The sequence below is a fragment of the Aspergillus eucalypticola genome (assembly GCF_003184535.1).
Source record: "Aspergillus eucalypticola CBS 122712 chromosome Unknown BO83scaffold_21, whole genome shotgun sequence".
In the NCBI taxonomy this organism is placed as follows: domain Eukaryota; kingdom Fungi; phylum Ascomycota; class Eurotiomycetes; order Eurotiales; family Aspergillaceae; genus Aspergillus; species Aspergillus eucalypticola.
Genome location: NW_020290295.1, coordinates 159,187 through 185,110, shown reverse-complemented (window position 1 = coordinate 185,110; position 25,924 = coordinate 159,187). Strand labels below are relative to the sequence as shown.

At 51.4% G+C, this 25,924-nt stretch overlaps 11 protein-coding genes across 11 annotated transcripts; 5 read left to right on the top strand and 6 right to left on the bottom strand.

The window, feature by feature from the left end:
• Positions 1 to 631: 631 nt before the first annotated feature.
• Positions 632 to 3,218, bottom strand: BO83DRAFT_419039 (amine oxidase). The gene is made up of 4 exons (XM_025534856.1): positions 2,685 to 3,218; positions 2,052 to 2,631; positions 1,090 to 1,998; positions 632 to 1,007 (listed from the first exon to the last, which is right to left on the bottom strand). Exons 1-4 carry the CDS (start codon positions 3,024 to 3,026, stop codon positions 778 to 780), a joined length of 2,061 nt encoding a protein of 686 aa, XP_025385653.1. The 5' UTR covers positions 3,027 to 3,218; the 3' UTR covers positions 632 to 777.
• An 819-nt stretch (positions 3,219 to 4,037) lies between these two features.
• BO83DRAFT_365585 (Zn(II)2Cys6 transcription factor) lies at positions 4,038 to 6,069 on the top strand. Its single transcript, XM_025529676.1, has 4 exons — positions 4,038 to 4,302; positions 4,365 to 5,177; positions 5,233 to 5,433; positions 5,488 to 6,069. The coding sequence occupies exons 1-4, from the start codon at positions 4,151 to 4,153 to the stop codon at positions 6,029 to 6,031; spliced, it is 1,710 nt and encodes a 569-aa protein (XP_025385652.1). The 5' UTR covers positions 4,038 to 4,150; the 3' UTR covers positions 6,032 to 6,069.
• Positions 6,070 to 6,132: 63 nt separating this feature from the next.
• BO83DRAFT_380372 (PEX28-32 family peroxisomal membrane protein) lies at positions 6,133 to 8,612 on the bottom strand. The gene is made up of 3 exons (XM_025531738.1): positions 8,408 to 8,612; positions 7,083 to 8,278; positions 6,133 to 7,013 (listed from the first exon to the last, which is right to left on the bottom strand). The coding sequence occupies exons 2-3, from the start codon at positions 8,253 to 8,255 to the stop codon at positions 6,384 to 6,386; spliced, it is 1,803 nt and encodes a 600-aa protein (XP_025385651.1). The 5' UTR covers positions 8,256 to 8,278; positions 8,408 to 8,612; the 3' UTR covers positions 6,133 to 6,383.
• A 617-nt stretch (positions 8,613 to 9,229) lies between these two features.
• Positions 9,230 to 9,744, top strand: BO83DRAFT_390996 (import motor complex subunit PAM16; the record flags this gene model as incomplete). The annotated part of the gene is made up of 2 exons (XM_025532883.1): positions 9,230 to 9,232; positions 9,340 to 9,744. The coding sequence occupies 2 exons, from the start codon at positions 9,230 to 9,232 to the stop codon at positions 9,742 to 9,744; spliced, it is 408 nt and encodes a 135-aa protein (XP_025385650.1).
• An 833-nt stretch (positions 9,745 to 10,577) lies between these two features.
• On the top strand, positions 10,578 to 12,295 carry BO83DRAFT_380371 (D-arabinose 1-dehydrogenase (NAD(P)(+)) ARA2). The gene has a single exon (XM_025531737.1). The coding sequence runs from the start codon at positions 10,681 to 10,683 to the stop codon at positions 12,100 to 12,102; it is 1,422 nt and encodes a 473-aa protein (XP_025385649.1). The 5' UTR covers positions 10,578 to 10,680; the 3' UTR covers positions 12,103 to 12,295.
• Positions 12,296 to 13,198: 903 nt separating this feature from the next.
• BO83DRAFT_429333 (putative topoisomerase family protein TRF4) lies at positions 13,199 to 15,355 on the bottom strand (the record flags this gene model as incomplete). The annotated part of the gene is made up of 3 exons (XM_025535454.1): positions 13,199 to 13,777; positions 13,834 to 14,524; positions 14,577 to 15,355. The coding sequence occupies 3 exons, from the start codon at positions 15,353 to 15,355 to the stop codon at positions 13,199 to 13,201; spliced, it is 2,049 nt and encodes a 682-aa protein (XP_025385648.1).
• Positions 15,356 to 15,548: 193 nt separating this feature from the next.
• BO83DRAFT_380369 (GFA family protein) lies at positions 15,549 to 17,014 on the bottom strand. Its single transcript, XM_025531736.1, has one exon. The coding sequence runs from the start codon at positions 16,797 to 16,799 to the stop codon at positions 15,663 to 15,665; it is 1,137 nt and encodes a 378-aa protein (XP_025385647.1). The 5' UTR covers positions 16,800 to 17,014; the 3' UTR covers positions 15,549 to 15,662.
• Positions 17,015 to 20,243: 3,229 nt separating this feature from the next.
• Positions 20,244 to 20,721, top strand: BO83DRAFT_93611 (uncharacterized protein). Its single transcript, XM_025537725.1, has one exon. The coding sequence runs from the start codon at positions 20,409 to 20,411 to the stop codon at positions 20,646 to 20,648; it is 240 nt and encodes a 79-aa protein (XP_025385646.1). The 5' UTR covers positions 20,244 to 20,408; the 3' UTR covers positions 20,649 to 20,721.
• On the bottom strand, positions 20,704 to 22,795 carry BO83DRAFT_380366 (putative protein kinase C substrate). The gene is made up of 3 exons (XM_025531735.1): positions 22,578 to 22,795; positions 21,504 to 22,451; positions 20,704 to 21,444 (listed from the first exon to the last, which is right to left on the bottom strand). The coding sequence occupies exons 1-3, from the start codon at positions 22,684 to 22,686 to the stop codon at positions 20,795 to 20,797; spliced, it is 1,707 nt and encodes a 568-aa protein (XP_025385645.1). The 5' UTR covers positions 22,687 to 22,795; the 3' UTR covers positions 20,704 to 20,794.
• A 39-nt stretch (positions 22,796 to 22,834) lies between these two features.
• BO83DRAFT_439306 (uncharacterized protein) lies at positions 22,835 to 24,277 on the top strand. Its single transcript, XM_025536164.1, has 3 exons — positions 22,835 to 22,997; positions 23,070 to 23,547; positions 23,623 to 24,277. Exons 1-3 carry the CDS (start codon positions 22,978 to 22,980, stop codon positions 24,088 to 24,090), a joined length of 966 nt encoding a protein of 321 aa, XP_025385644.1. The 5' UTR covers positions 22,835 to 22,977; the 3' UTR covers positions 24,091 to 24,277.
• A 23-nt stretch (positions 24,278 to 24,300) lies between these two features.
• BO83DRAFT_439305 (mitochondrial 54S ribosomal mL50 protein) lies at positions 24,301 to 25,785 on the bottom strand. The gene is made up of 3 exons (XM_025536163.1): positions 25,310 to 25,785; positions 24,774 to 25,224; positions 24,301 to 24,704 (listed from the first exon to the last, which is right to left on the bottom strand). The coding sequence occupies exons 1-3, from the start codon at positions 25,738 to 25,740 to the stop codon at positions 24,429 to 24,431; spliced, it is 1,158 nt and encodes a 385-aa protein (XP_025385643.1). The 5' UTR covers positions 25,741 to 25,785; the 3' UTR covers positions 24,301 to 24,428.
• Positions 25,786 to 25,924: the final 139 nt, after the last annotated feature.

The window sequence follows — 25,924 nt, the reverse complement described above, 5'->3', positions numbered from 1 at the left end:
CTACTATTCACTCACTACACTGCGCACTTTCCCCTCCAGTAAGAGCTGCCAAGCCTATCCATCTGGGCGCCTAGCCTTCCGACAGGGATTTGAATCCCACGAGACTTTACACAGTTCATTTTCGTCGCCGGGCATGCACTCGAGTAAGGCCACCGCATTAGGTTGTGGGATATACTGTTGGCTGGCATGGATGATTGCGTTTGTGGCGGCGGGCCAGCCAAATTAGTAGGATTCTTAGTGTTGTTGTCTCTTGTTGTTAGTAGTTTCGTTTTCTTATCGCCGTACAGTGAGTGGTGGGTTTGCTACCAGGATTAGGGTGTCTAGAACATAGTACAATCATGGTGGTATCGCTTGTAATTGAGGGGGGGTGTGTCTCTGTCTATGCTTCACAAATAGATGAAGTTCAAAGATGGGTAACAGGCGTGCCCCATGTCATCTGTACTGGACTATGATGCATTGTGCATTGTTATGGTGGTGGGTCGTCCTCTCCCACATCACAGAGGATTCGCCAAAGTGGGGATAGTATGAGGTGACGTGCTGCTAGTCATATCATGTCAAACTAAAAGTACTAGGTTTAGGGGCTGGAGTGTCGGTGCGGAGAAAGGCTCCCCTTGGTACTATGTGTGACTGACTGCAAATCCATTCATTTTATAGTATATACAAAGTAATCGTCATACGGTCCCTCCAACGCCAACAACGTGCTATGTATCGTAAATCATACACCTCCCCTATCCCAGATGCATCGCGAAATTCTAAACAAAAAGTGGTTCTGTTCCTCTAGTCCATGCGCTTATACAGCTTGGCCTTGCTGGATCCACTGCAGCAGGAGGGGACTGCCGCAGCAGGTTCCGGGTGCAGGGTAGACTTGTTGAAGTTCTGCGATGACTGAGGAACATCCACGGCCGGGTTCTTCGTGAAGAAGCCGTCGGGACGCAGCATCACGCTGATGCGTTCCATGGGCATGACGGGGAAGTCTTCGACGCGGGGGTTGTGGGTGAGGCCGAATGCTAGAATGAGCGTGTTAGCTGAATCATCCTTGGATCTCTGTACATGTACAACAAAGGGGGGTTAGGGAGTGGTAGGACTTACTGTGCCAGAGAACCACGTCTTCGTTCTCAGTAGGGTCATTCCGCTTGGACCAGGTCTCCACGCCAACAGCGCGTCGGCTCTGGTTGGTGAACTCGCCCGCAGCATACAACTCATCGTCTTGGTATCTCGTCACCCAGATGGGCTTGGTGGCGAATTCGGCACGGCCGTAGCCAATGGCTCTCTTGCTCTGGAGAAGCATTTGGCTAGGAGCCGGGTGGAGTTTGTAGGAAATGGGCTTGTAGGTGATGGGGTTGATGACGTTGTCGTTGCGAATCTTGAAGACCCGGTTGCGGTTGATGTCAAGGTCGGCTGAGCCTGCCTTATCCATCACAGTCTGCTCAGTGGTGTAGCCTACTAGCCAAGGGTTCTTCTCGTCTTCGGGAAGAGGTACACTCTCCTCATAGTAAACAGTGTTCTTGTGGCCATCCAGGGCCGGGTCAATGCGGAAAGAGAACATGTGCTGGTGATAAGGAGCCATCACGCCCGGACCAACGTTGGTACCCCACTTGACAGTCTCGCCATTGGTGTTATCAAAAGGCACCGTCGACAGAATTCCGGTTGCGCGCACTTCCAGTTCAATGTTGGCGGCCTGGTCGAAGATGTAGGCAAAGATGTACTCGTAGTTAGCGACGGTGCAGATCATCTGCAGGACAAGCTGGCGGTTGCGGACCACGGTAGCAGCGCCGGATCTGTAGTTGGTGTGCTTGTGTTGCAGGCCATTGTCCTGCTCGTGCATGCAAATGATGTTCTTCAGCAGGACCGGGTTTCCCTTGCAGTCAGCCCGGTAGCCGTCGAAGTACTTGATATGACCCAGGCAGTCGCAACCCAGCGTTAGCTGGTTGGCGTTGAGACCAAAACCGACATCGCCAACGTCGAAAGCTTGCTTGCGGTGGTAGGGAGCGCGAGGGTCTATCATCCATATTAGCATATCTTTTACATAAAAGATCTCCGGTTCTGCCTACCTCCGTAAGGAACGGTCATTTCTGATACCGCAAGGCGGTAGAAGACGCTGCGGTTATCATAGGTGACGTTGTAAAGAACCATGCCCTCCCGGTTGTTGAAGCCAACCCTGAAGCGCCACTTCTGCCAGTAGACAAAGTTGCCATCCACCGAGAAAGAGGGTCCTTCGGGTTGCTGCACAATGTAGGGCTTGAGGTCTGTGCGAATGGGCTCATCCTGCAGGTCATGGGCGTATTGGACTGCCTTGACGGGCTTCCAGGGCTGAGTCTCAACGCCCTGTGCATCCGAGCCTCCCGGCAGATAATCAATGCGGATCAACTCATGTGTAAAGGCATCGAACACCGGGGAGAACTTGCAAGGCAAGGAATAGTGGTTGTTTTCGGGGTGGTCCACTTCCACCATGTACATGAAGCACTGGAACATCCGCCTTGACTCGGTCAGACTCTCGGTGCCGTACATCCACGGGTCATTGCAGACAGTCATGCCGGGGGGTAGCTGAAGCTTTGCAATTTCCGCCTGCACGGCGGGGTGCTTCATGCAAACTTCTTCGATAACGGCCAATTCATCGATATCCACTGGAGGCTGAGGCCAACTGTTAGCGCAAGGACTTCATAGTCAAATCAAATTGTACACACCTGGACTCCCTCTGGTAATTCCTTGACGTATACGACGGATGCGGTGTCCGCGTTCATCAACGCCTTGCACCATGCGCCGGTATCAAGGCGATAGAAGTAAGAGTAGAGAAGACGCGCGGGCTTCGGAGGAAGGGGTTTCCTTAACCTCTCAGCCTCGATGTATGGGACGACATCCTTCTTGATGGGCTCGTGGATATCAATACGATTGTAGCGCAGCTTGACACCTGGGAAGGCAGCTTCCAGGATCCGCACAGCCAAGCGAATTTCCTGAGGCCGGACGGGATCAAAAGGGTGAGGGCTGGCCGAAGTGGCCAAGCTGGGCCCCTGAGATGCAATTGACATGTTCAGAAGGCGCGCGTGTGTGCTTGATGGGAGAGATGATGCGACTGGGGAAATGATGAAAGATAGATTGGGACAAAGTCCTTGGGGAATCAGGTCATATCAAGAGGGATGAGCTTGAACAGCAAGTGTCCATTGCCCGGGGGGCAAACCGAGATATATGTAGTCCATTGAGCACTTCTCCCTTTCGGTGAGGGACCCAGCACAAAGGCAAAAAAGGGAAGCTCATGGAGAAGGTGAAGCCGCAAGAGACCCAAGGATCTCCACGGTCTGGATGGACATGCCTAATTGGGATAAGTGGGGCGGCGGGTAAGTCTGGGACTGCGGCTTCGAGATCTCGACAATTTGTTAATCTGCCATGGATTGACAGCCTGATAGCCGCCGTGCATTGGTCATAGAATTCCCCTTGCGGTCTCCCTCCTCCGTTTCGGGGTCCGAGGAACGCGAGGATAAGCGATGCAAAAGGCGCTCGTTTGCCGAGAGACGTAATATGGGACATTCATCCCATCAACATATCTGTTCCGTATAGTGGCATCCAGCAGATCGGACTCGACGATAAACTTCCCCCCTTCCCGCCGATAACGGCTGTCTTTTCCTTATCTCTGTAGCCACATGATTGCTAGATAAACGACTGCAATTGTCAGTTCTCAAATGTCATACTCCATCAACTCTCCTCTGCAATTCTCAATCACTCACCCGAGGATCTTCAGCAAAGGAATATCGAAAAGCGGGGGAATCTTCTCCATCTCCGATAAAAACTGCCAAATCTCAGCGTATCTCCTTCCTCTTTTGGTTTAGCGCCGACCTTCCCCGGCCTTCTTGGAGGCTCATCCTTCGTCTCTCTTTCTGTCCTTCAACTATTTTCATCTGGTCTGCTTCAAGCAAGGTACACTTGTTTGGTGACTCGGACTAACGGTCAACCGGCTGTTTTTCTGACAGATCCATTGGCTGCCGGCTTTTCTCCATCTACTTAGTATCCGGTTGATGCAAGTTGCCGACGCGGAAAATATACATCTACGAGCGAACCAGACTACTCCATACTAGTAGTAGTCCCACGCATCGAGAGAACAAACCAGCAGCATTGATTTTTAGAAGCCTAGATAGCCTGGAATATCCTTTCCTATATCATGACAGTATTCAATTCTGCAACCGTGGTGCAACAGCCTTCCACTCAGACCCCGACGAGGCGGAGATGCAGACGGGAAGGCGCCAAGTGGACACGGTCTGGCTGCTTGACATGCAAGCGTCGTCGAAAGCGGTGTGATGAAGCGAAGCCCTGGTATGATGGAGTTCGTCCCTGGTTCTAGGGTATACTAGGCACTAACTACTCGATTACAATAGCTGCCATAGTTGTGCCAGGTTGGGCTTGAAATGTGAGGGCTATGGCTCAATGTGGGCAGAGCCTTTAGATCCATCAGCAAATGTCTTCAGCCAATTCAGAGCACCGAAACGGCGCAGAGTTAGTACAACATCAGCTTCAACAACTTATTCGCGTGTCCCGGAAGAAGAGCTCTGGTTGTCCCCGAGCTCCTCAGTCTCGAGCAGTCTATCAACAGCGCCAACAACTCCGGCGGAATCTGACAACAGCAGTCTATACTCTTGGAACAATGAGAACAATGAATATGAAGACAAACAGGTTACCATAACTGACTTTGACTCCTGCGGTACACTCACCGTGGCTTCACCCATGCCAAGTAGGTACTTCAGTCATCTTTCGCATCACGATACGCACTATCTCCAGTATCACACCGAGCTGGGCTCCAAGCTACTAGCCAACCTCGAGAGTATCGACAACCCCCTTCGATCGTTTCTCATACCCCGGGCCCTATCATCGCCTCTTCTGATGAAAGCTTTGTGTGCGGTATCTGCAACACACTTTGCAAATCGGTCCCGGGACAAACAGGAGGCCCAGACAGCCGCAACAGACTACTACGTTCAAACGCTGAGTGGACTGCAGTCGACAATTGCCAAATATTCAGCGCGGACCCTTCCCGATGAGGCCATCCTGGCGGTAGCCATGCTTTGCAAGTACGAAATTGTACGCGGAAGCGTTCAGCAGTGGACCGCGCATCTGAACGCCCTGCAAGAGCTCATAGTGGCTCGCGGTGGAGTTAATGCCCTGAAAGATGACATGAGGGAATTTCTAAGCGGCTTGTAAGACTCGTTCTACAAACTACCTGCTTTGAAACCAAAGCTAACCACACCATAGCTACATTTATGCCTATAACATGGCCAGAATCAGCAACCGCAAACACATCAACCACGATCTTGATATTGGCAACGTCAAAATTTCCAAGCTCGACATCTACATCGGCTACGCAGAAGACCTCATCAAGATATGCGCCCGAATAGCCGACCTCCCCACCCTATCTCAAGACCCTGTAGGCTTGGACCTAGAGGTCCACTTAATGTAAGTACCCCTCTCAACAACATCCACAGCTCCCGCTAACCATCAACCACACAGCGACACATCCCTTCGAGACTGGGCACCCACCAACACCGAATATATCCTCCCACGGGGCATAACCGAATCGAACCTTATCCGTCTGCGCATGGTCGCCAACTGCTTCCGCGATGCTGCGTACATCTATCTCCATTCCACTCTGGAAAGACTGAACCAGAGAACGGCATCACCATTATCACCACAATTTGCTGCCCCATTACAATTAACACTACATACGCCATTCAAACCAGTACCATCACCATCAATCTCACTCCCCCGATCAACCGCATTACATCAGCTCTTGTCCAGAATCAGGGAATTCCCACTCGACGAACACTGCGAATTCTCTGCCCTTACATTCCCACTCTTCATTGCTGGCTGCGAGAGCAAACATCCCTCAGACCAGGAGCTCGTTATACATTCATTGGATAAATTAGAGGCGAACTTCGGCATCGGTAATGTGAGAAGAGCAAAAGAGATGTTGAGTATTCTCTGGGCGGGAGAAGGCGATGTGCATTGGCTGGACATGTTGGAGCGGTTACAATGGGACTTGATCCTTGCCTAGATACTATAGATATTGTATATAGATAATAAGTGAATACCAAGCATCTATGATAAGCACTGAAGTACACTTCTGATACCACAGCTTGACAAGTCTTCGACTTACGGCACTGCTCCGAGCAGATCTTCTCATGGGTAAACAAGGGTATCTCCATTTCATCAAGGCGTTAAACCGCACAGACTAATAATAAAGGCTAAGAAGAGAAGTACCCAAAACACCCGTCCACCAGACGCAAACAAAAGCCCGAAATAAAACAATGAATAAGAAGTCCGCTTTGCACAAACCGAAAATGCCATTCTCTTGAGACGCCGCCAGTCGCAGTGTCGCTTCACCTCTCCTCCGTGACTGAATAAGATCAGCTCAATCCCATATTGACCTCATCACCTAATCCCATCTCTCGCTCGGCTCGTTCAGTACCCCCTGTGGCGCGAGTGCCCCAGCGGTCTAGACGGTCCTGAGCAAGAGACATCTCTTTCTCCCTGATACTTCCCTCGCGGCCGAAGCTGCTGCTGTGACTGGCGCTGCCTCCCGAGTAATTGGACGGTTTCCGGGCGTGCGGAATACTGATGGGTCGGGTTGCAGTTGCGGTGGACTTCCCGGTTGGTGTGTAGCTTCCGGTAGGGGTGGCGGACTTCAATTTTCCGAGATCTACGGAGGAGTTATTGGTGGACGTTGGTGGAGCAGAGGAGATGCTGCTGGCTTTGTCGCTTACACTCTTCGTACTCCCAAACCAACGTCGTTTGCGGGACTTGGATGAGGTTGACGGGGCGAGACTTTCTGCGTCGGCGTCGACCGTAGATGAGATCTCCTTCTCATGGGCGCTGGCGGCCTTTTCCTGCTCCAGTGACTGGGCGATGCCGGATTTGGTCTCCACCGAGGTGCTCTCGCCCGCTGAGGGAATCTCAACCAGTTCGGCGTCACGACACCACTTCCGACGACGGGTGTATCGATCCCAACCATCTTGACCACGGCGACCGTCGTTCCACTGTTCCCATGCTGTTAGTAACCCTGGAACCTGGACATTTGTCAGAACATGGGAAACAATGTGTCCCACCTTGTTGTCATAGTAGACCCAGCCCCCGCCATCAGCTTTGGCGTCCGACTTTCCTGACTCGTCGGCGCCTTCAATACGCCAGTCACTCCCTTCGACCCAGCGCCACTGAGCATTTCCGTTTGCGACACCGGGCAGCTCAAAGTCCTCCTTAGATGGGACGTGATTCAAATGCTCGTCTGTCCAAGCAGCTCGCTCGGACGGGAACAGAGAGTACGTCCAGCCGATTCCAAGCCAACGACGTTGGTTCTCATAGATGACAAAGGTGAATCTCACACCGGAGGAGTCTCCTCGACGTCTTGTCGCAATGCTCATCGCATGGCCCTGGCTCTGCATTAACAGCGAATGCGCCTTATCAACTGTAGAAGAAAAGGATAGGCCTGTGATTATGGAGCATATCCGGCGGATCGTTAACGATCGCCAAAGAATGACACGGGACACTCTTGCCGGGCGAGAGTGATAGGTGAGAATGATAGTGCCGATGGTCATGATAACCCGGCGAGTGGTAATAAGATACAACGGTGGAAGAGTCAAGGCGATCCATATTGGTGTAACGAAAAGGATCCGAATGAATAAGGTCGTAAGAGCCGGTCGGGTAGTGGCCGAAGTCGCTGTCCTCTGCGTGGACAGGAAGTCGGTAAACTCCACGAGTGGCTCTAGGAGAATATTGCAGCGTGTGGTAAATGTCCTTAGCGTCTCCACGATTTCGTCCAGCGTTTCATGCCGATGGGGGAATGTCTCCGAAGCAGCCCTTTGATGACCTTGCTTCTCACTCAAGTGAGCCCTGGACGACAACGGGGAGTAGCGTCGCCAGTACATGCCCAAAATAAGGCCGATGACCACGAGGAGTGGCCCGGTCCAGGTAATGATCACATCGCCATAGAGAACGAGCGTCCAGAATACTGCTACCAGCAGGAAGCTCTGCCAGCCGTCTCCAGTGGTCCATGTGAGCAATCCAACGAGCTTGTTCAACGGGAGAATAAACGGATGCGAGTAGGCCAATGCCCGGGTGATCTGAGGGGGTGTGGCCACCAGTAGCGGCGATTTGCGATGCACGATGATGCTGGAACGCTGCCTCGATGTGACGGACGAGCCTGAGATGGTGGTGGGGGAGAAAGCAGCGACCGTCGGAGGCTGAGAGTCAGCATGGTCCTGCGTGGATGATGATGGGGCCATGGAATCTATCCACGGAATATCTTCTGTCGCGACATTAGTATTCAGGGGGTAAGTGGATGAGAGCGGCTCGTCCACGTGGACCAGATATTCGAAGAGAATAGGAGGTGGAAAGTCGTCAGAGTCAGAAAATGCATTTGTTTGTATCAACCTACCGAGAGCTGCCATCCAACAACAGAGACGTCATATGCATCCAAGGTCATTGCGGGCGGTGAGACGCGGAGAAGAGAGAGGGAGAAGGAAAAGGGCGAGAGACACACAATAAATGCTGGTCAGACCCAACGAAAGATGGGGGACCAAAAGTTAGAGACAAGGTCCCTGGAGGGCGATCATCTGCGGGGATGGAAGGGGGGAATAGCCTGAGATCCGCGGGTGCAGCTGAGAATTGAAGCTTTTCGTCTGCTGCTCGGAACATGTGACAGCCTGCCTCGCCCGGATATTACCATACCATACACAGATTACACAATTTACACAATGTGGGCATCAGTGACAGGCCCGGTATGGATACCGTCAGTGACCGTTACATACGTATAGATGCGATGCATCAGTCAAGGAAGATGAGGTGAGAGACACACACAGTGAGACCCTGCAATAACAAATCATTGTTCTATTGAATTTGACAAATTAGCAGATACACAGCAGCTGAAGTATCAGGTAGGGGGTGAGTGCTTTCTTTTTGACGGTCAAATAGTATCGAGTCCAATAGTTGGTTGGTCTACTTACATCCATCCAATCCAGGAACCAATCCGGGGACGCCTCAGGCCGCGGCGGTACGGCAAAACGGACTAAAGCGCTGCCGAATTTTTCCCTCTCCGTCTGTTTCCATCGCCATCGAATCCGCTTTCCGCTTCCCTTCTTGATCCAGCCAGGGACTCCCTCCACTACTCCCCGGTCGCATCATTTCTTTTGTTCGCCGTCGCTCCTGGAGCTTTGATTAATTCTTGAAGTCCGTTCATCGGCTATCATCTCCAGTCATCATGGTATGTGGAGACACCCTCACTCCTCTGAAGCCAATATGATGCCTTCCTCTATCCCGATCGGCCGCCATGCTCAGGTATACTAATCTTGCTCTCTTCTCACCCAACAGGCTCATCGTATCGTCACTCAAGTCGTCGTCACGGGCGCCCGTGTCTTCGGCAAGGCCTTCGCCGAGGCCTACAAGCAAGCCCAAGCCTCCTCCAAGTACGCCGCGCAGACGGGCAAGAAGGTCGGCGCCAGCATGTCTTCCGGTTTGACTCTCGACGAGGCCTGCAAGATTCTCAACGTCAAGCCCCCGCAAAACGGCGAGGCCAACCTGGAGCAAGTGATGGAACGATTCAAGAAGCTGTTCGACCTCAACGATCCCCAGAAGGGTGGTAGTTTCTACCTGCAAAGCAAGATTCTTCGGGCCCGGGAGAGGTTAGAGATGGAAGTCCGACAGGCCGAGCGCAAGATGGCCGAGGAGAAGGAGCTGCGCGACGGCTGGAAGCCCAAGGTATATAAGGACCGGTGAATGCGTTTCTTTTTTACCTATAGCACCCGGCTCAACTTCTTCAGGAATGATTGATTGCTCTCGGGCTGCCATATGGGAGTTCTTGCGTTTCGATCGATTTAAGCTTGGCTCTCATCAACAGGGTCGAAGCATTTGCACCGACCATCGGAAGCCCCTCTTAACGATCTCCTCGTCCTCCTGTTTTTCTCCCTCTCGGTTTTCGCGGCATAGCATGGCGTTTTGGTGATTCCAACTTGCAGCTTGGAAAGAGTTTAGATTCCTATATTTATATGGTGGCTTGCATCTCGTCAAGACAGATGGACTCGGATTTGAATGAAGGGCATATGGCATACCAGATTCCAGGCTGACTCGACGGTCTGGGTTGGTTGCGCCTTGTTCGCCGGGCCATTCTACGTCCTGACTGAGAGTATATGTGTATATTATTCGAAAGACGAAGGGCCTACGAGCCTAGCAGGGTACAAGGATGATCCTATCTTTGTGTTCTGTTCTTTTTCTTCTGTTCTTAATGATCCCTTCTCCCCTCTTGTGTCCTGTTCAGAGGATTGATACCTGTACTTTAGTACCCTCCACGATTGCGTGGAAGGTCATGATTCCACTGAGTTGTGTACAAATGCTAGCATCGTTCACAATCAATCATGAGAAATAATCTTCCATCATCTTCAAGAACATCAAGCAATGCTCATCGGTGGCCATCATGGCGCCATCGCGGAGCGGAAACGCCCCAGCGGGGAATATTGCCCGGGTGAGATTCCCTTATCTCCGCCGCAGATTTTCTTTCCCCTCCTTTCGCTCTTTTATTCTTTCCCCTCGCCATCCTCTCTTTCCCTCTCTCCCTCTTCCTTTACTCGCCCTCTTTCTCTCATTCCTTCTTGTAAATACTTTCTCTCCTACTTTCGACTCCATCTACACAGCAAAAATATAAAGAAAAGACCAACAATGCCCCGTCCCTCCACCCCCCTCTCAGCGGCCCTCCCGCCACTGATAATGGGCACCGCAACCTTCAACAACCAATACAACCACGACCCCTTCGCCCTTCCCACCACTGAACTGGTCCAGCGCGCCTTCACCTCCGGCATCCGCGCCTTCGACACATCCCCCTACTACGGTCCCGCCGAAGAACTCCTCGGCCGCGCCCTCGCCACCGACTACGTCCGCACCCATCACCCCCGCTCATCCTACCACATCCTCACCAAAGTCGGCCGCATCGCCTCCTCCTCCTTCGACTACTCCCCTGCCTGGGTGCGCCAAAGCGTCCGTCGCAGTCTTCAGCGCCTACACACCGACTACCTAGACGTTGTCTACTGCCACGACGTCGAGTTCGTCTCCCCCCAGGAAGCCCTAGCCGCTATCCGGGAACTGCGTCGCATTCGCGATACCGAGGGCACCATCAAGTATGTCGGCATCTCGGGGTTCCCCATTGACGTGTTGGCGGAAATAGCGGAGCTGGTTCTCCGCGAGACCGGCGAGCCGTTGGATATCGTGCAGTCGTATGCGAATTACACGCTGCAGAATACGAGACTCTTGTCACGCGGGTTGCCGAGGTTTGTGGGTGCAGGCGTGGACGTTGTAACGAATGCGTCCCCGTTGGGCATGGGTCTGTTGCGGAGACAGGGCGTGCCGATTGGCAGTATGGGAGATTTCCACCCCGCGCCAGATGGATTGCGCAACAAGATCCGGGAGGTTTCGGATTGGGTCGATGGCCAGGGTGAGAAGTTGGAGGTTGTGGCTATCCGATTTTCGTTGGAGAGCTGGTTGCGCGAAGGAAAGCAGGTTGGAGCGCTGGGTGCCCCGCTGGCTAAGGCTGGAGATGCTGATCCGGGATTTATCTCCGTGGCTAGTATGGGCACTGGGGAGAGACTGGGAGTTAGTGTGATGGGAGTGAGCAATTTCGAAGAGTTGGATGAGACTCTCCGTGTTTGGCATAGCATCGTGGATGGATTGGAGAACAAGGACGATGACGAGGACGTTGAACCGAAGTCCTCAGAACTGCAGCCCCCGTCCGCTGTGCCTTCTGCCGCACAGGCGCCTGCTATCCTGACCCCCTCGGAGGGAATCATTACCGACCGTGCTTGGTCGAAAGACAGACGTGGTCGCATCTCGTCTCTGGCTCAGCATATCCGGACGATTCTGGGCCCAGAATGGGCTGATTATGCCTGGGACAGCCCGTCTCCGGATTTCGTCAATTCGTTGTCTGCTGAGCATCTAGCTGCGAGAGACAAGGATGCTGCTGCTGCTGCTGCTGCTGCTGCTGCTGCTGCTGGCGCTATTGATGAGTCCATGGTTACGCCGCCTTTGGAGGCAGTTGATGCGGCTGAGAAGATACCCACTGCTGCAGCGCCTGATGTTGCGCTGTCATGAAGATAGTTTATCCCTTTATACCTTATACAATCCAGGCTTGATTGATGATGACTTATGCATATGCATTGTTAAGACATGACTTCAGTTGTTTGCTTTAATGCTTCCATCTATTTGCTCACTACATAACTATGCCCTTCATTGAAAAAAACTAGACCGCATACCGTTTCTGCAACGTCTGTACATGATATATCACTTATGATCTTAACACAACCTCCAGCACGCGCACATGTATAGAAAAGACAGACCACCTACCTACCTATCCCGCAATTCAAAGTCCAAATCTCCACCCAACTCCCAAACCTCGCTCTTCCTCTCCAAGCGACCGCATATAGCGCCCCCTTGATGAGAAGGATACGGGAAATAGGGAGTAAAGTAAGGTTTGCAAATCCACAAGAGAACCGCGAGGGTCTCCGTGTGAACGTACGGTACCAATTCGATTTTCATGCTTCTAGATTTCAAATCAATATTTTGCAATTTCGCTGCTGCTGCTGCTGCTGCTGCTGCTGCTGGCGTAGTCAGGTAAGTCATGGAAGGGAAATCTGTCTCTGTTTGACTGATCGGTAGCAGGCCGGTTGTGTGTGTGGACTCACATCTGGCCTGAGATCATCACACAGATCTATTAAACCTATAGAGAGGTGTGTGTGTTAGCGAAGGACGTGGCGTGGCTGTTGGCCAGTGGGTTATGATATGATAGGTAATGTGAATACCAACCAGGCTTGACAGTGAATTGAGTATCCAAGCACAGCTTCTATTGAGCTTGTTAGTGAGATATCTTCAGAATATTTCATCACGCGCTCATAGCCAACAGCATAATGTCATCCACATTTAGCATTGCTCCGATATCCCCGAATGAACAGCAAAAGGAAAAGACCACCCCAGTGTAAACCATGCTCCCAGATATCTTTTTTCAGCCAAAGAAAAGAAGGGTATCAGACGCTCATAAGGCGGACAAGAAATCAGAAAGTGAGAGAAAGAGAAACTATCCCAGGGTATAATACAGAAAATGTGTGCCCACTGGTAACCCAAGACGAAAGAAAACTGTACAAGTCTTAAGTCGACTTCTTTGAAAGAAGCCCCTAGTTCTGGCTGGGAGATATTACATCCCCTTCTCTCGCATCAAAAGGTCTCTGTCCATATCTGATTGCGACTTGTAGCCGCCCAGACTGATGGCCTGCTCATTGCTGATCGAGTAGGGAATGGACGGTATGTCGGGACGCAAGCGCTTGAGACGAGCAGAACGTTCCCGCGCAGCTTGTTGCTTCTTTTGCAGCTTAGTCATTTTATCCTTCTGCGATTTGGGTGCAGCAGGAGGGGGGTTTGGAGGGAGAGGTGGAGCAGCATCAGCCGGAGGAGACTCAGGTGGAGGGGGCGGAGGAGTGGAATCCCGACGGTACCGGGCAAATCTTTCATCGGTGTCGAAGACCTGCCGGAGCTGCCACCGCTGCTCAGTGTACTCCTCATAGTTCGCGGCAATAATGGCTTCAAGGATGCTGGCCTGCGTCTGGCCCGCTGTGGCTGTGGAGATCATGCGCTCCTTGAGACGTTGATAGGCCTCTGAAAACGCTCTGAAAATCAATGCAATCTCCCGTGTTCCACCAGAGACATCGTTGTCGGCATTGTTGGGATCCTCGATTGACAGACGGGGACTGTTATTGAAGGAAAGCTTATAGACCCTCTGCACAGGAAATTTATTAGTCGGTGTACACACAAACCATCATTGGGAGAGCTTACCTTATTGAAGTAGCCCGGTGGATTAAAGCGAATTCCAACGGAATCATAGTCAAAACCGTTACCGTAAAACTCGAAGAAATCCATAAGAACGCTGCCCAGGTTCGGTGTCCCATGTCCATGCGGCAGGTGCTGCAAGAGACTTGTGACGAGACAAGTGATGGAAAACCCTCCCAGGCCGCCAGTTGGGACTTCATTGAGGCCGCGAAGGAGCAAGAATTGCTTAATGACGGACACGATAACAGGCATTGCGGGATACTCAGCCTTCCACTGCTGGAACGTCTCGTTGGCCACTAACCCGCTGTCATTGTCGAACGACAAGTCCACCCTCAAGCCAGTCAACTTGTCCACGAACTTCAAAATGGGTACTCGGGCATGTGCGATCGTCTCGATCGAGTTGGGCACCGCAATGTTCAGGTTCTTCAAGAATGCAGAGAATGCATAGATCTGGCCTTTCCGTTCACCAAATGTCTTAATACCGTTGCGCATGAAGTTCGTGGAGAGTAGCACAAGGTCAATATCGGCAGTGGGCAGGTATAGGCCCGACGCAAAGGAGCCAAAAGGCCGAAGCTGCACCCCATAGTACCTGCTCTGAAATGCAGCCTGTAGCCTCGCCACCAAGTCCTCTCGCACGATCTGTTCATAGCGCACCGGTTTGACCCAGTGGTAAAAGCTGAGGATCTCGTTGTGCAGCCTGCTTTTAGTCAGAATGATTGCTCCTTCCTTCACCATAGATTGATACGCACCTTGCGCCCACATGTAGACTGGGAGCCATGCTACTTGCCCACGGTGTTGCATTTTCCGACGAGCGGGCTCTCCACTCGTCAATGATCGAGCCATCATCATAGTATTTGCTCAACGGCTTCCCAGTCTTCTTAGAGACACCCTTGATCTCATCATCGTATGTCCTCTTTCTGTTTCCAAACGCCGAGTCCTTGCCCTCCAGCTGGCGCCTTGGTCCGGTTGGTGCACCTTCGGGCGCGTTTCCGCCGCCTTCATCTTCATCAACCAAGCCACTCAGCGAGATAAAATCTTCGTTGGTCTTCACCGCATCTTCCTGTGTGGATTGTGCCGCCGCGGTTGCAGCAATCCGGGCCTTGCGAATCAACTTGACGACGTCCACTCGCTTACCCTGGGTCTCATCCGGAGGAGGCAAGACCGTATAGGGATCGGGGTTGGACCATTTGGGCGCAGGTGGTGGTGCTGGAGCAGCCGTCGCGGTGCCGGTATTGTTGGGATCGACCGCACGCTTTTTGCGCGGGTGAGCTGCTTCGTCCTCATCCTCCGAAGAGACGTCCATATCGGCTTCCTCGCTATCGCTAAGGTTCGCCACAGGCGCGAACTTCAGAGCCGGTTTCGAGTCCGCAGCGCCGGAGGGCAGTAGCTGTTCTGGGGTCGTCTCTCGCTTAGATCTCAAAAGCGGCCGTTCGGAGGTTCCAGGGCGCGCATAACGGAAAGTGAACTCATGTCGGGGTTGGTGTCCTGACCGTCGGTCATTTCCCCGGAACTCGAAAGCCGGCGGCATGACGGGAGAAGGGAAGGAACGAGAATCAAAAAGTAGTATCAAAAAAATAGGGAGAATGACGTGCAGCGACAACACAGGCTGAGATGCAATCAACCCACAACGACGCGCTTGGCGGATCTTTTTTTTTCAACGGCGGCGGCGGAATGAAAGTCTGGGGCTGCGGTTGGGAAGGCGGTGAGGATAGTCCTCCATCCCACTTTTTGCTTATCTCCGTCGGCCCATTAACTATAGTTACTACAAGTGATTTATCTAGATAAACATGCGGTTTACGTACGGAATGGCAAGCATAATTCAAACGGCTCTGCATTCAAGCTCTGTCCCCAAATTCCTTCAGTCCATTCTGCAGGTGTTTGATCAAGGCCTTATCTGCTGCCATCTCGGCAAAACTTACTCTCTGTGTGGCCCATTTCAACCACCCACTGGCCCTAGAACCCTCTTCTGCTCTAAGTAGGCCAACACTCACATCTATCAGCAGTGGTCTTTCGTCGTCATGCCAGAATAGGGATGCGCCACAGCGGCTGCAGAAGTCGCGGTAGACACCTGGGGAACTCTTGTACTGTCGCATCGTGCCGGCGCCAAATGCCAGCGGCACCTTGTCCTTATTGTAAAGATTTGATAGAGGAATAAACGCCCACGGCTGAATAGGGAAACCACTGGCTAGGCGACACGAAGGACAGGCGCAGGTACCCGCCAGATACTTAGTATTCTCCTCCTGCAGCCACCACTTCTTGTCTTGGGGGTTGCTTGAGGACTGTGAATGATACGGTGCAAGCAGATCGGACCACGGGGAAGTCGGCTTGGTGGATGAAGAATCGGGCCGCGTGATATAAAATTCAACACCCCCGCAATGACAACGGGCAAGTAGCTCGTCAGGATTCCGGGACGAGGGCTCGAGTCCGGCCTCGGGCTGGCTAGCTTGATTGCTGGAAACCGTGCGTAGCCAACATGCTGGAGCAGGTTCTTCTGGCTGTCCAGAGAGAAAGGGTGTCAGGCCACCATCACGCGTCTCGGCAGCCCGCCAATGCCGTATAGATTTGGTTGGGGGTAGTCTCCCCGCCAGCAGTCCGGCTGCAACAAAGAATTGCCCTGTGTGTTTCGAATGGGCAAAGACATGAGCGCCACAGGTTTTACAGAAATAGCGGCTTATGCAATCAGCTTCCTGGTACTCTTGGAGGCTGTCAAGGCTCTCTGGCTTAGCCTGCAGGAGGTAGTATGTCGAGCACAGCATTCCGGTGACCGTGCGACAGGCCGTGCAATGACAGAAATTGAGTGCCGAATGGTCGGTGGACTGCTTCAGCTCGATCTCCTGTGCCACACCTCCGCACAGGCAAGAAATGGGTGTCACTTTGTCTTCCTGCATTGCTTGAGAGTCGGCCAATAGCGATGGAAGTAAGCGGGTTTGATTCACAGTAGAGCAGTCAGACCAGCTCAGCTGCAGGGTCATTTACTATCTGGGTCAGGATCATGTTAGCTGGGAGGAGAAAACAAGAGTAAAAGACAATGATGTAGTTAGTAATGCATGCATGCATGCATCTGCCCTGCTGCATCCTCTTGGGCAAGCATAGAAAAGAGCTTACGACCAACCTGCAGCAACAGGAAGATAGAATACTAGTAGTATCCAGTCAGGGAGATGAATGGCGGATGGTGACTGGAGACGAGGTGCAGAAATGTGCTCAAGTTCAGACCCGCTAAGACCCTCGCAACTAACTATAAATACCCCGCTCTCTCTTTTCTTCCCGTCTTCCCAAATCACTGCCACTCTAACCACTTTTCTTTCCAATCTCCAAGGAAAAGAAGACTTTTGTCCTTTTGACTCCAAATCTAAAAGACTTTTACCTCGTCTTTAAAACCAGTCATCATGGGTAGGTGGTTTGCTTAGCCCTCTTTCAAGTACCCTTGTTCTGTTTGTTTATTAGTGCGGGGTACGGATGGATGGGAATCGAATCTGTTTGATGTTTGCTTTTACGCATCACCATCCTTGTCCTGGCGAATACTCGTGCTTGAAATGACTCTTCTAGTATTCTGCTATTACCTGGATATGGTATACAAGGTTGCTAATCTCGATGACTGACAGGTAACGACCACGGTTGCAGCTGCGGCGCCTCTTGCCAGTGCCCCGCCGGCCAGTGCCAGTGCCCCGTACGTTTCCACATTCTAACTTACTACTACTTGTTGACGACCATACTGATAGTTCTATTTTCTTATCATATAGAAATAAACATCTCGCTCTGAAGGGCTATACGATTAGAATCGGAGGACGACCTGCTTGTACCTATCTGAGTCTAGATCTCGTGGAGTAGTAACAGAAGATGCTACGCTGATTGTCCGATGTTTTGTTCCACCATCTTACTATGACAAGCCTAGTAGATAACAAATAAACGTAGATACTACACAGTAAGAGACATGTGATAAAAATACGAAGATACGAGTGGTCATAGCATCATGCATGTAGTATGTCCTGCTGACCCCCCTTCATGGCTCGGTTCTTGAAACTTCTATCGTACATGGTATACCAGAGATGTTATAGTCTTCAAGCTAGTTTAAAGCAATGACCAGTAAAAGAATAAGTGATCACTTTATAGTTATACATACACAATCAAGAAACAAATATAGTAGCAACATATGCAAACATCCAGACCTGGTAGAGATCAAATTACAAAATCAGTTGACATAATTAGTATTTAGTTTGTACCCCAATCTCCGACTACTAAAAACATCTACACCAATACCAAACAATCCCAAATAATTGAAGAAATTCTCAATTGATAAGTCAAATAAACCATTGAAATAATATAATTCAAAAAATATATACGTCTGAACACTCAAGACATCACAATATAAGTACTGAAATTCACAACCTCATCACCCATACCACTATGCAACCAAACCAATCTCCCCTACACCGATGGCCCTAATCCCCCCACTCCCCTGAAGATTCAAAAGTCGCATCGAAGTCGAAGAAGCCATAATAATAATAATAATAATGATGCCGAGCAAGACACCTGCACTCGACATCTGGTTTTTTTTCTTTTTTATTATTTCAACGATGGCAAACTATGCGAGGCATGGCGAGGCGAAGCGAAGTGAAGATAGAAAAGGACGAGGCGTTGTTGTCATAGTAGGAATGTATTGGGGTTGGTTTGTTTAGTGCTTTAGTAGTAGACCGTCATTAGTTTTCTGATCACTTTCATACTATCATACTCTCATGGCTAAGATGGAATAGGAATGTGTACACACCTTGCAGTTAGCGCAAGAGCAGGAGTTGCAGCTGCCAGAGCAGCACTTGCACTCGCAGGGGGCCATGGTGGTAGGTAGGGTAGTATAGTATGTATATATACTATGAAAGTATTTGAAGAAAAGTGAAGTATATTCCGTAATGAACAGACAGCAGTGGATGAGCGAGAATAAACAAAAAGAGCGAGGATGTGGGATAAAGGAGGGTCTTTATATGCTTTTCTTTAGGAAAGAAAATGCTATGCTGTACGACTGTTTGCTTTGCTTTGCTTTTACTTTTTGCCCCTCCTCAACCCATCCTATCCATCCATCCCTGGAATAAGAATCTGCCAGGTGACGGATGGGGATAATCGGTTTTGAGTTGTAGTGGATACACGATGGGTACTACTACTTGCTGTGATCCACAGTTGTAGTAGTGTACTCCATATATTGCAACTGCAGGTGGAGGTGGATTAGTGCTATATATGACTGGGTCCAAGTTTACTTTTGCTTGCTGCAGCGAGGCGTGGGAGAGCATAGTTTGATAGTAGTTACTTGTACTAAAGACTTTGGATTGTATTTTCCTGTTTCTTTTTCACTTGTTGGTACTTGTACTCGTTACTACTAGTAGTAGTAGTGTGTTGCGTGCATGGATGATATCGTTACCACCCATTCCTCCGAGATTAGAAAGATGCCCTATAAAGAAAGGTGAGTAGATGAAACAGGCCACTGCGTTAATTTATTAGTAACAAGCATGGGATACCTGGTCAATACTATCCCCGCTTGCTCGCCGGTTTATTTTCTTCTGTCTTGATCCCGAAAGTGCCCTGGTTGGAAACCTAGTCCTGGGCATGTAGACGGATGATGTTTGGTCTACTATGGCCAAGGTGGGGGGATATTTGGGAAGGGAAGCAGATCAACGACCAATCGGTCAATAATATGGAGTGGTCCTGCAACTAAGATGCTGGGAAGCTATCATGCCACGTTGAATCAGGAGAAGAAGGAGGAGGGTGTGGTGGAGGTGGAGTCAAAAGGCAAAGCAAAGTGAGGCAACAAGTCGGAGATGGAGGAGGGGTTTGCTTTGCTTTGCTTTGCTTTGCTGGGTGGGGGACCCGTATCGGTGAGATCATATTCCACGTCCTTTTTTGACAGATTCTCTCTATCTACTTTACTCAATTGTTTATGATCACTACTATCACTGCATGTAGAGGATGTAGCTAGAACTGGGACGTGTCTTATGTACAACTATCTATGCTGGTAGTGATAATGGCTAATGGAAACCCCTCCATCCACAGACTCCACCACTGTACATGCCCTGCTGCTTCCAGGACGATCATGGTATGATTATACTGATTATACCTCGTATCTAAACTTCCCTACTAACTTCATCCAAAGCGATGTCTTGCTCCAATTACCTCTTTCAGCTATGGAGAATGAGTCTTTTTTTCTCCCCCACCAGGTGTTTCAAAACCCTCGATCGTGGCAGGCCCCGGAAAGAGTGGAACCCTGAATTCCCAGCACTGCTTATGAGAAGGCAAAACTTAGTATGTAGGTACGTAGTATCTCCAGCCGCGAAAGGCGCGCTAATCAGAGAAAAGGTAGGGTGAAATAAGAGAAAAGAAAAAGAAGGTTCGTTCGCAGTCACCACCAACTAATCAACAGCCCCACGGGCGGGATATACTTCGGTACTATGGGTCGAGAGAAATATCAAAGAAGCAACACCCATGCAACCAAGCAGCATAATTACGATTACTCCACCTGCTTATCATTGCCTGGTTGGTATGGGGGTTGTCGATAGACGAGGCGAGCCAACGAAGTGAGTTACTTGCAGTATCGTCTGATGGGTGTTGAGGGTTGTGCGGTTATGTTACTACACCAAGTTTTTACTGCGTCTACTGTGTTGTTGGGATGGCAATATGGGAAAATCCCATCAGGTCAGACGGACCTATCTGATCCTGTCTGCTGCGTCAAAAGGGCACTACTCACTGGTCGGTTACACCAGGGAAGGGGAGCCCGGGATACTGATAACCTCCAGAAGATACTCCGATGCCATCCGCTAATCAGCGGTTCTGCTAATTAGCAGCTGCCTAATCAATGCTAGAGCCATGAGGTCAGTAGCTTCATGTATACTGTCAGTACAACAGATGCTGTGTATGCAATTCGAATAAGCAAAACCTATAAAATTGTAGCGCTCTAATATAACCCTCAACATGGTTCCATCGCCGCTCACAGCTCATCCTTGCGGTTTGGGGCGGCTGCGCCCTCATCGCCTCCGGGACACACGGCCGGCGACGTGACATGCATCGAGTACACGCACTTCTCATCTTCCGCCACCTTCAGAATTGCGTCCTCTTCGCCGCATGTCATGATAACCGTCGTTGAGCGGGCTGGTCCATTCCAGCAGCCTTGACCGTTGGCATACTGAAGAGTGACCCTGTCTTCAGGGACAATCTCGCCCGCCTCGTTGAGCACATCAACACTCACAGATCCAATGCCGGTGTACTTGCCCATACGTGTAGATCCACCGCCCTTCTTCGGGATCTGTTTGGTCTGGTCCAGGAAGCAGTGCTCATACGTGTACTCACCCGAGTCCTTGGAGATGCAGACGCCCTTGAGAGCACGGAAGATGGACCCGACACCATAGTCCGTCTCAAGATCGGATCTGTGATCCTTCAGCTGTTTCTGCTTGTTCTCAAGCTCCTTCTCCGCCGACTTCACGGCTTCGCGTGCTTCCGACACAACCTTGGACTCTGACGTAGAAGTCTCGGCCGCCTTGGGTAGGATTCCGTTATCTTCCAAGAGACCTCTGACGAAGAGCACCTTGCCTTCGATGAACTCAACCAAGGAAGGCGGAAGGTAGGCTGCCAGCTGGTAGACTAAAACTGATGTTAGCGCGGAAACTCGATAACCCCCATATCATAAATGAATTACATACCAATACCAGCCTCACACCCATCCTCTTCATTCTCCCACTGCTCCCAGTTGATGCCCGCCTTCTCATCGTCGGGCTTAGCGATTTCATCCAGATCACGGTCCTGAGCGTTGTTCACAGCGCCCTCAAGAGTGCCCTTGGCGGCGTAGTCTTCCCAGCTGCGCACAGCGCGCTTAACACCCTCATCGTTGAAGTTGGGGTTGTATTCCACCTTGAACTTAGACAAGATCTCTTCAAGCTCCTTGACACGGGCACGGGTATCGTCACGCTCCTTGCGAACGTCCACCAGGGCGTTCCGAAGTTCCTCGACCCGGCTCTTAGCCAACCCAGCAAGCACATTGACCTTGCCCGCCGCCTTGCCCTTCACGACCTTGCTCGCCTCCTGCTTCTCCACCTCCTCCAGCTCCGCCTGAAGATCATTGACCTTCAGCTCCTGGGCCTGAATCTCCACTTCCAGACGCTTGATACTGTCCTCGACCTCTTTCTGCTGTCTACCAGCCTCCACGAGCAGATCCTTCTTCTTCCTCAAAGCCGCAGTCATGGACTTCTGTCTCTTCTCCTCCTTCTTCCGCCATTCCTTGCCGATCTCCTTGCACTTGTCTTCACACTTGGTGCCACCAACGCGAGCCCACTCGTCACTGCCGTCGCAGCAGAGCTCGTAGTCACAGATACCGTCGTTTACTCGCTGGAAAGGGACGTAGCCGGGCTTGTGGCCCTTGTTCTTGCAGTAGAATCCCGGCAGGGCGGATGCCAGCTCGAAATCGTCGCTGCCGGGGCGCTCACCCGGTGTTAGGGCGGAGTTGCGGGACAGGAATGCACAGGCAGATGTGCCAGGCTCGTCACTGCCATCTGGGCAGTCACAGTAATCATCGTTCACGGCGGAGAAGGGAATTTGGATGGCCGGGTGGGAAATGCACGTGAAGGTGGTGGTGTCTTTGTAGAACTTGGCGACTGTCAAAGACGAAACCAATTAGCACGAACGATGCAACAGATCATGATTGAATCACGAGGATGCAGCCTGAGGTATAATGGGTGTGCGTGGCACGACCTCAGCCTAGATATATAGATGGCACTTACATTCGGGACTAACACCCCGGGGACGAGAGGAGGCATCACCCGCCGCAGCCACGACGGTCGAGCAAGCAGCAATGCTCACCAAGAAGAGCGATCCCTGAGGAAGTATCATGGTGGCAGTGGCAGCATTGAGCTCCCTGACCAATGCTGTGTAGGGGCACTAGAAGACAAACTAGCGAGAACGAGACAAAGCAATCAAATGATCAATAAATCAATCAATCCATCACCAGGAATGCGGAGAGAGCTTCTGGCCAGCTGGTGATAATCTCCCGCCCATTCTGGGGCTCGCTGACTCAGCTCTTATCGGCCTGCCGCTGTTTCTGTAAAATGAGTGGCGAGCCCGCAACAAGTCGCATTCATTTCTCATTCACAACTATTAATCATAGCACTTCTTAGCGACAACATGGGTAATGATGGTGGCAGGTATGCTCAAAAGCCTCTTACAACCCCTCCCACTCTAGCAAAAACCAAAACACTAACTACCCACACCACCAGTATCCCAACCCGTCGCGAGCTCGTCCGCGAAGCGGCCCGCAACCCCAGCACAGCGCAAGTAAAAGAAGCGCAGCGCGAACAGCAAGAGCACTCCTGGACGACGTGTCCGATATCACACAACCAATTAATGCGACCCATTGTCTCCGACTGCGTGGGGAACCTCTACAATAAAGACGCCATTCTCAGATTCCTTCTCCCCGGCGACGAAACCGACGGCATCAGCTCCAAGGCCGATTGCGAAGAAATCCTCTGCGGACGGGTCAAGGGGCTCCGGGACGTCGTGGAGCTGAAGTTCGAAGTCGACACAGAGCGCGAAGCCCATCCCGCCTCTGGAAAGCAGGATAAGCGTGAGGGGTGGATCTGTCCCGTCACGGCGAAGCAGTTGGGTCCGAATGTCAAGTCGGTTTATTTGGTGCCGTGCGGTCATGTTTTCTCGGAGGAGGCCATTCGCCAACTCAAGGGGGATAAGTGCTTGCAGGTATGTTATCTCGTTCTGTATATATAGTCGGATTTATATATGCGTGTTGGTGGGATCGGGCTAATGACTTCTCAGTGCGACGAACCGTACACCGCCGACAACGTGATCCCCATCCTCCCGACCAAGGAGACCGATAAGCAGCAGCTCATTGAGCGTGGACACAAGCTCGCAGAGCAAGGTCTTACGCACTCGCTGAAGAAAGCCCCCGGCTCGAAGAAACGCAAGAAGAACGCCGCGAATGGTGATGCGACGGATGCGGGCAAGGAATCAAAGCCCGCAGAGAAATCTTCAAGTGCTACTGCCAGTCGGAGCAACACATCTACACCCACGCCGGGCGGCTCGAGTGGTATCAAGAATGCCGCTACTGCGTTGTTGACGCAGCGGGTGCTGGAGGAGGAAAACGAGAAGAAAAAGCGGCGGAAGATGTTGGGGACTAGTGACAACATCAGCAGTCTCTTTACGAAGGAGTCGAAGGATGCCCATGCCAAGAATACGGACTTTATGACGAGGGGATTTAGTCTTCCTGCGGCGGCTAGGAAGTAGTTGTTGAACATGGCGGTGCTTACTCTTGCAGCTTCTATACAGATATAAGGGTGTTAATTCATTAGGCGTATGGGGTTCAGGTCCGGCTACGGAACCGGTCTTTTCTATTTCACTATATTATATTACGCTTGAGATACACTAAAATGCTAGCCATTTATGATAGATCTCGCTGCGATCTATATTAAAGCCAATGAACAAAAAAAAAAAAACGTCAATTCCTATTGTACAGCAAAATTTCGTACTAGATATAAAATGCTACAAGAACTAGAGATAGATAATCTTTGAGCCAGCCAGCCAAACCAAACAAACCTGCAAGATATGTATGCCATGCAATCAGTCTATGCAAGGAGTCCTCTGGAACGAAGCTCGGCTTCAATGATCTTCCTCCGGCCCATCTCGTCATCGCGGTGCAAGCGGGTCTGTCTCTTCGAAAAGACCTTGATGTTGGGCAGGGACTGGAGCCGGTCATTGTTCTCCAGGATTTCAGCCAGCTTCTTGGGCTTGGGGTTCAATTGACCCTGGACGTAGTCGATGGCCTGTTTGACGGTGGTGATCTGGTGAACGATGTTGTCGGGGAAGAAGTGGCCGCTCAGCTGGGAGAATCTCTTGAGGAACTATTAAAAAAAAAAAGGAATGTCAGCGACTGTCTGCACAGCAAATAAAATAGTAGAGGGAAAACTAACAGCAAACTTCGTCTCCTGATCCTCCAAAGACAAAGTCAGGAATCCCTTATCACGAGCATCCTGGTATCCGAAGAAAGGAACGTTTGAGGTCTCCTCTTCCTCACCCTCCCAAGCGGCCTCCTCGAACTCCTCAACCTCGGCGGTTTCCTCAGCAGCCTGCTGCTGCTCCACAGCCTCGGGCTGACTACCACCGATCTGCTCGAAGATGTAAACGAGGGCCTCCTTAGCCTGCTTGTTGTGGTACTCCAGCGCGCTGCCCCAGCTGCCAGCCTCATTAGGCACGATCTTAGTCTTCCAGATCATCTTGAAAACGGCCTTGTCATGTTCGGTGACGTTGCAGACGCTCGTCAAAGGCTTGTTCAGCGCATGCATCAGACAGATCTCAACAGCGGCCTGATGCGCAGCAAGAGACAGGGGACCCTGTTTGCGGAGTTTCTTCTTGAGACCGAACCTATCCATCAAACAAACAAACCAATTAGCCAAAACAACTCCCAAACCCCCGTAACCCCAAACTATGCGAAAGAAGAACAACTTACGTCCCAACCCGATCAGCCTCAGCCCGAGGAACATTCTTCCATCCTCCTAAATGACCCACACGCTCCAACCCATCCCACGTCGTCGCAGGCTCATAGTCAACCCCAGGCTCCAACTGATCAATAGCCTCAGCCTCAGGTGCCGCTTCCGCCGCATTCACCACCTCCGTCTCGCCCTCCGGCTGAGCCTTCGCCTTTCCGAACCTCTTCTCAAGCAAACTCTCTCCGTACGGATCCTTCAATCCCGGCGGGTTATCCGTACCCCAAAGTTTGCGTCTCACTCGCTCACTCAGCGGTGTGTTGGAAGCATGGCGAAGGAATTGCCGGGCGACAATTGGCCGCGGCCGCGCCTCGTTTCTGCATACTGAGCAGACGTACAGGGTCCGCGAGGCGCCCTGGACGTCGAGGCTCAGCAATCGCACGGACGGTCGCATGGTGCTGTGCAATTGGGGTGGGTTGCGGGTTTTGCTGGCGGGTGCCCGGACGGAGGTGATGGGGGTTCGAAAAGTTTCGCGGTGGTGAGGTTCCGGCCGGGGAGGTCACGTGAGGGGAGCGTGCTTGGGATGGATGGGGCTTGGCAGTCGGGAGTTATTCAGTAGTATACTTTTACACGGGACT

Excerpts from the sequence above, each read along its gene's own strand:
- BO83DRAFT_419039 (XM_025534856.1), bottom strand. The coding sequence starts at position 3,026 with ATGTCAATTGCATCTCAGGGGCCCAGCTTGGCCACTTCGGCCAGCCCT. Across the intron at positions 2,632-2,684 it reads AATTACCAGAGGGAGTCCAG|CCTCCAGTGGATATCGATGA; the intron begins GTGTGTACAATT and ends AGTTGGCCTCAG. Across the intron at positions 1,999-2,051 it reads AATGACCGTTCCTTACGGAG|ACCCTCGCGCTCCCTACCAC; the intron begins GTAGGCAGAACC and ends TATGGATGATAG.
- BO83DRAFT_365585 (XM_025529676.1), top strand. The coding sequence starts at position 4,151 with ATGACAGTATTCAATTCTGCAACCGTGGTGCAACAGCCTTCCACTCAG. Across the intron at positions 4,303-4,364 it reads TGTGATGAAGCGAAGCCCTG|CTGCCATAGTTGTGCCAGGT; the intron begins GTATGATGGAGT and ends CGATTACAATAG. Across the intron at positions 5,178-5,232 it reads AGGGAATTTCTAAGCGGCTT|CTACATTTATGCCTATAACA; the intron begins GTAAGACTCGTT and ends ACCACACCATAG.
- BO83DRAFT_380372 (XM_025531738.1), bottom strand. The coding sequence starts at position 8,255 with ATGGCCCCATCATCATCCACGCAGGACCATGCTGACTCTCAGCCTCCG. Across the intron at positions 7,014-7,082 it reads GGGTCTACTATGACAACAAG|TGGAACGACGGTCGCCGTGG; the intron begins GTGGGACACATT and ends GCATGGGAACAG.
- BO83DRAFT_380371 (XM_025531737.1), top strand. The coding sequence starts at position 10,681 with ATGCCCCGTCCCTCCACCCCCCTCTCAGCGGCCCTCCCGCCACTGATA.
- BO83DRAFT_380369 (XM_025531736.1), bottom strand. The coding sequence starts at position 16,799 with ATGACCCTGCAGCTGAGCTGGTCTGACTGCTCTACTGTGAATCAAACC.
- BO83DRAFT_93611 (XM_025537725.1), top strand. The coding sequence starts at position 20,409 with ATGGGTGTTGAGGGTTGTGCGGTTATGTTACTACACCAAGTTTTTACT.
- BO83DRAFT_380366 (XM_025531735.1), bottom strand. The coding sequence starts at position 22,686 with ATGATACTTCCTCAGGGATCGCTCTTCTTGGTGAGCATTGCTGCTTGC. Across the intron at positions 22,452-22,577 it reads CCGGGGTGTTAGTCCCGAAT|TCGCCAAGTTCTACAAAGAC; the intron begins GTAAGTGCCATC and ends CGTCTTTGACAG. Across the intron at positions 21,445-21,503 it reads TGGGTGTGAGGCTGGTATTG|TCTACCAGCTGGCAGCCTAC; the intron begins GTATGTAATTCA and ends CATCAGTTTTAG.
- BO83DRAFT_439306 (XM_025536164.1), top strand. The coding sequence starts at position 22,978 with ATGGGTAATGATGGTGGCAG. Across the intron at positions 22,998-23,069 it reads ATGGGTAATGATGGTGGCAG|TATCCCAACCCGTCGCGAGC; the intron begins GTATGCTCAAAA and ends CCACACCACCAG. Across the intron at positions 23,548-23,622 it reads AGGGGGATAAGTGCTTGCAG|TGCGACGAACCGTACACCGC; the intron begins GTATGTTATCTC and ends ATGACTTCTCAG.
- BO83DRAFT_439305 (XM_025536163.1), bottom strand. The coding sequence starts at position 25,740 with ATGCGACCGTCCGTGCGATTGCTGAGCCTCGACGTCCAGGGCGCCTCG. Across the intron at positions 25,225-25,309 it reads GAGGCTGATCGGGTTGGGAC|GTTCGGTCTCAAGAAGAAAC; the intron begins GTAAGTTGTTCT and ends TTTGATGGATAG. Across the intron at positions 24,705-24,773 it reads ATCAGGAGACGAAGTTTGCT|TTCCTCAAGAGATTCTCCCA; the intron begins GTTAGTTTTCCC and ends TTTTTTTAATAG.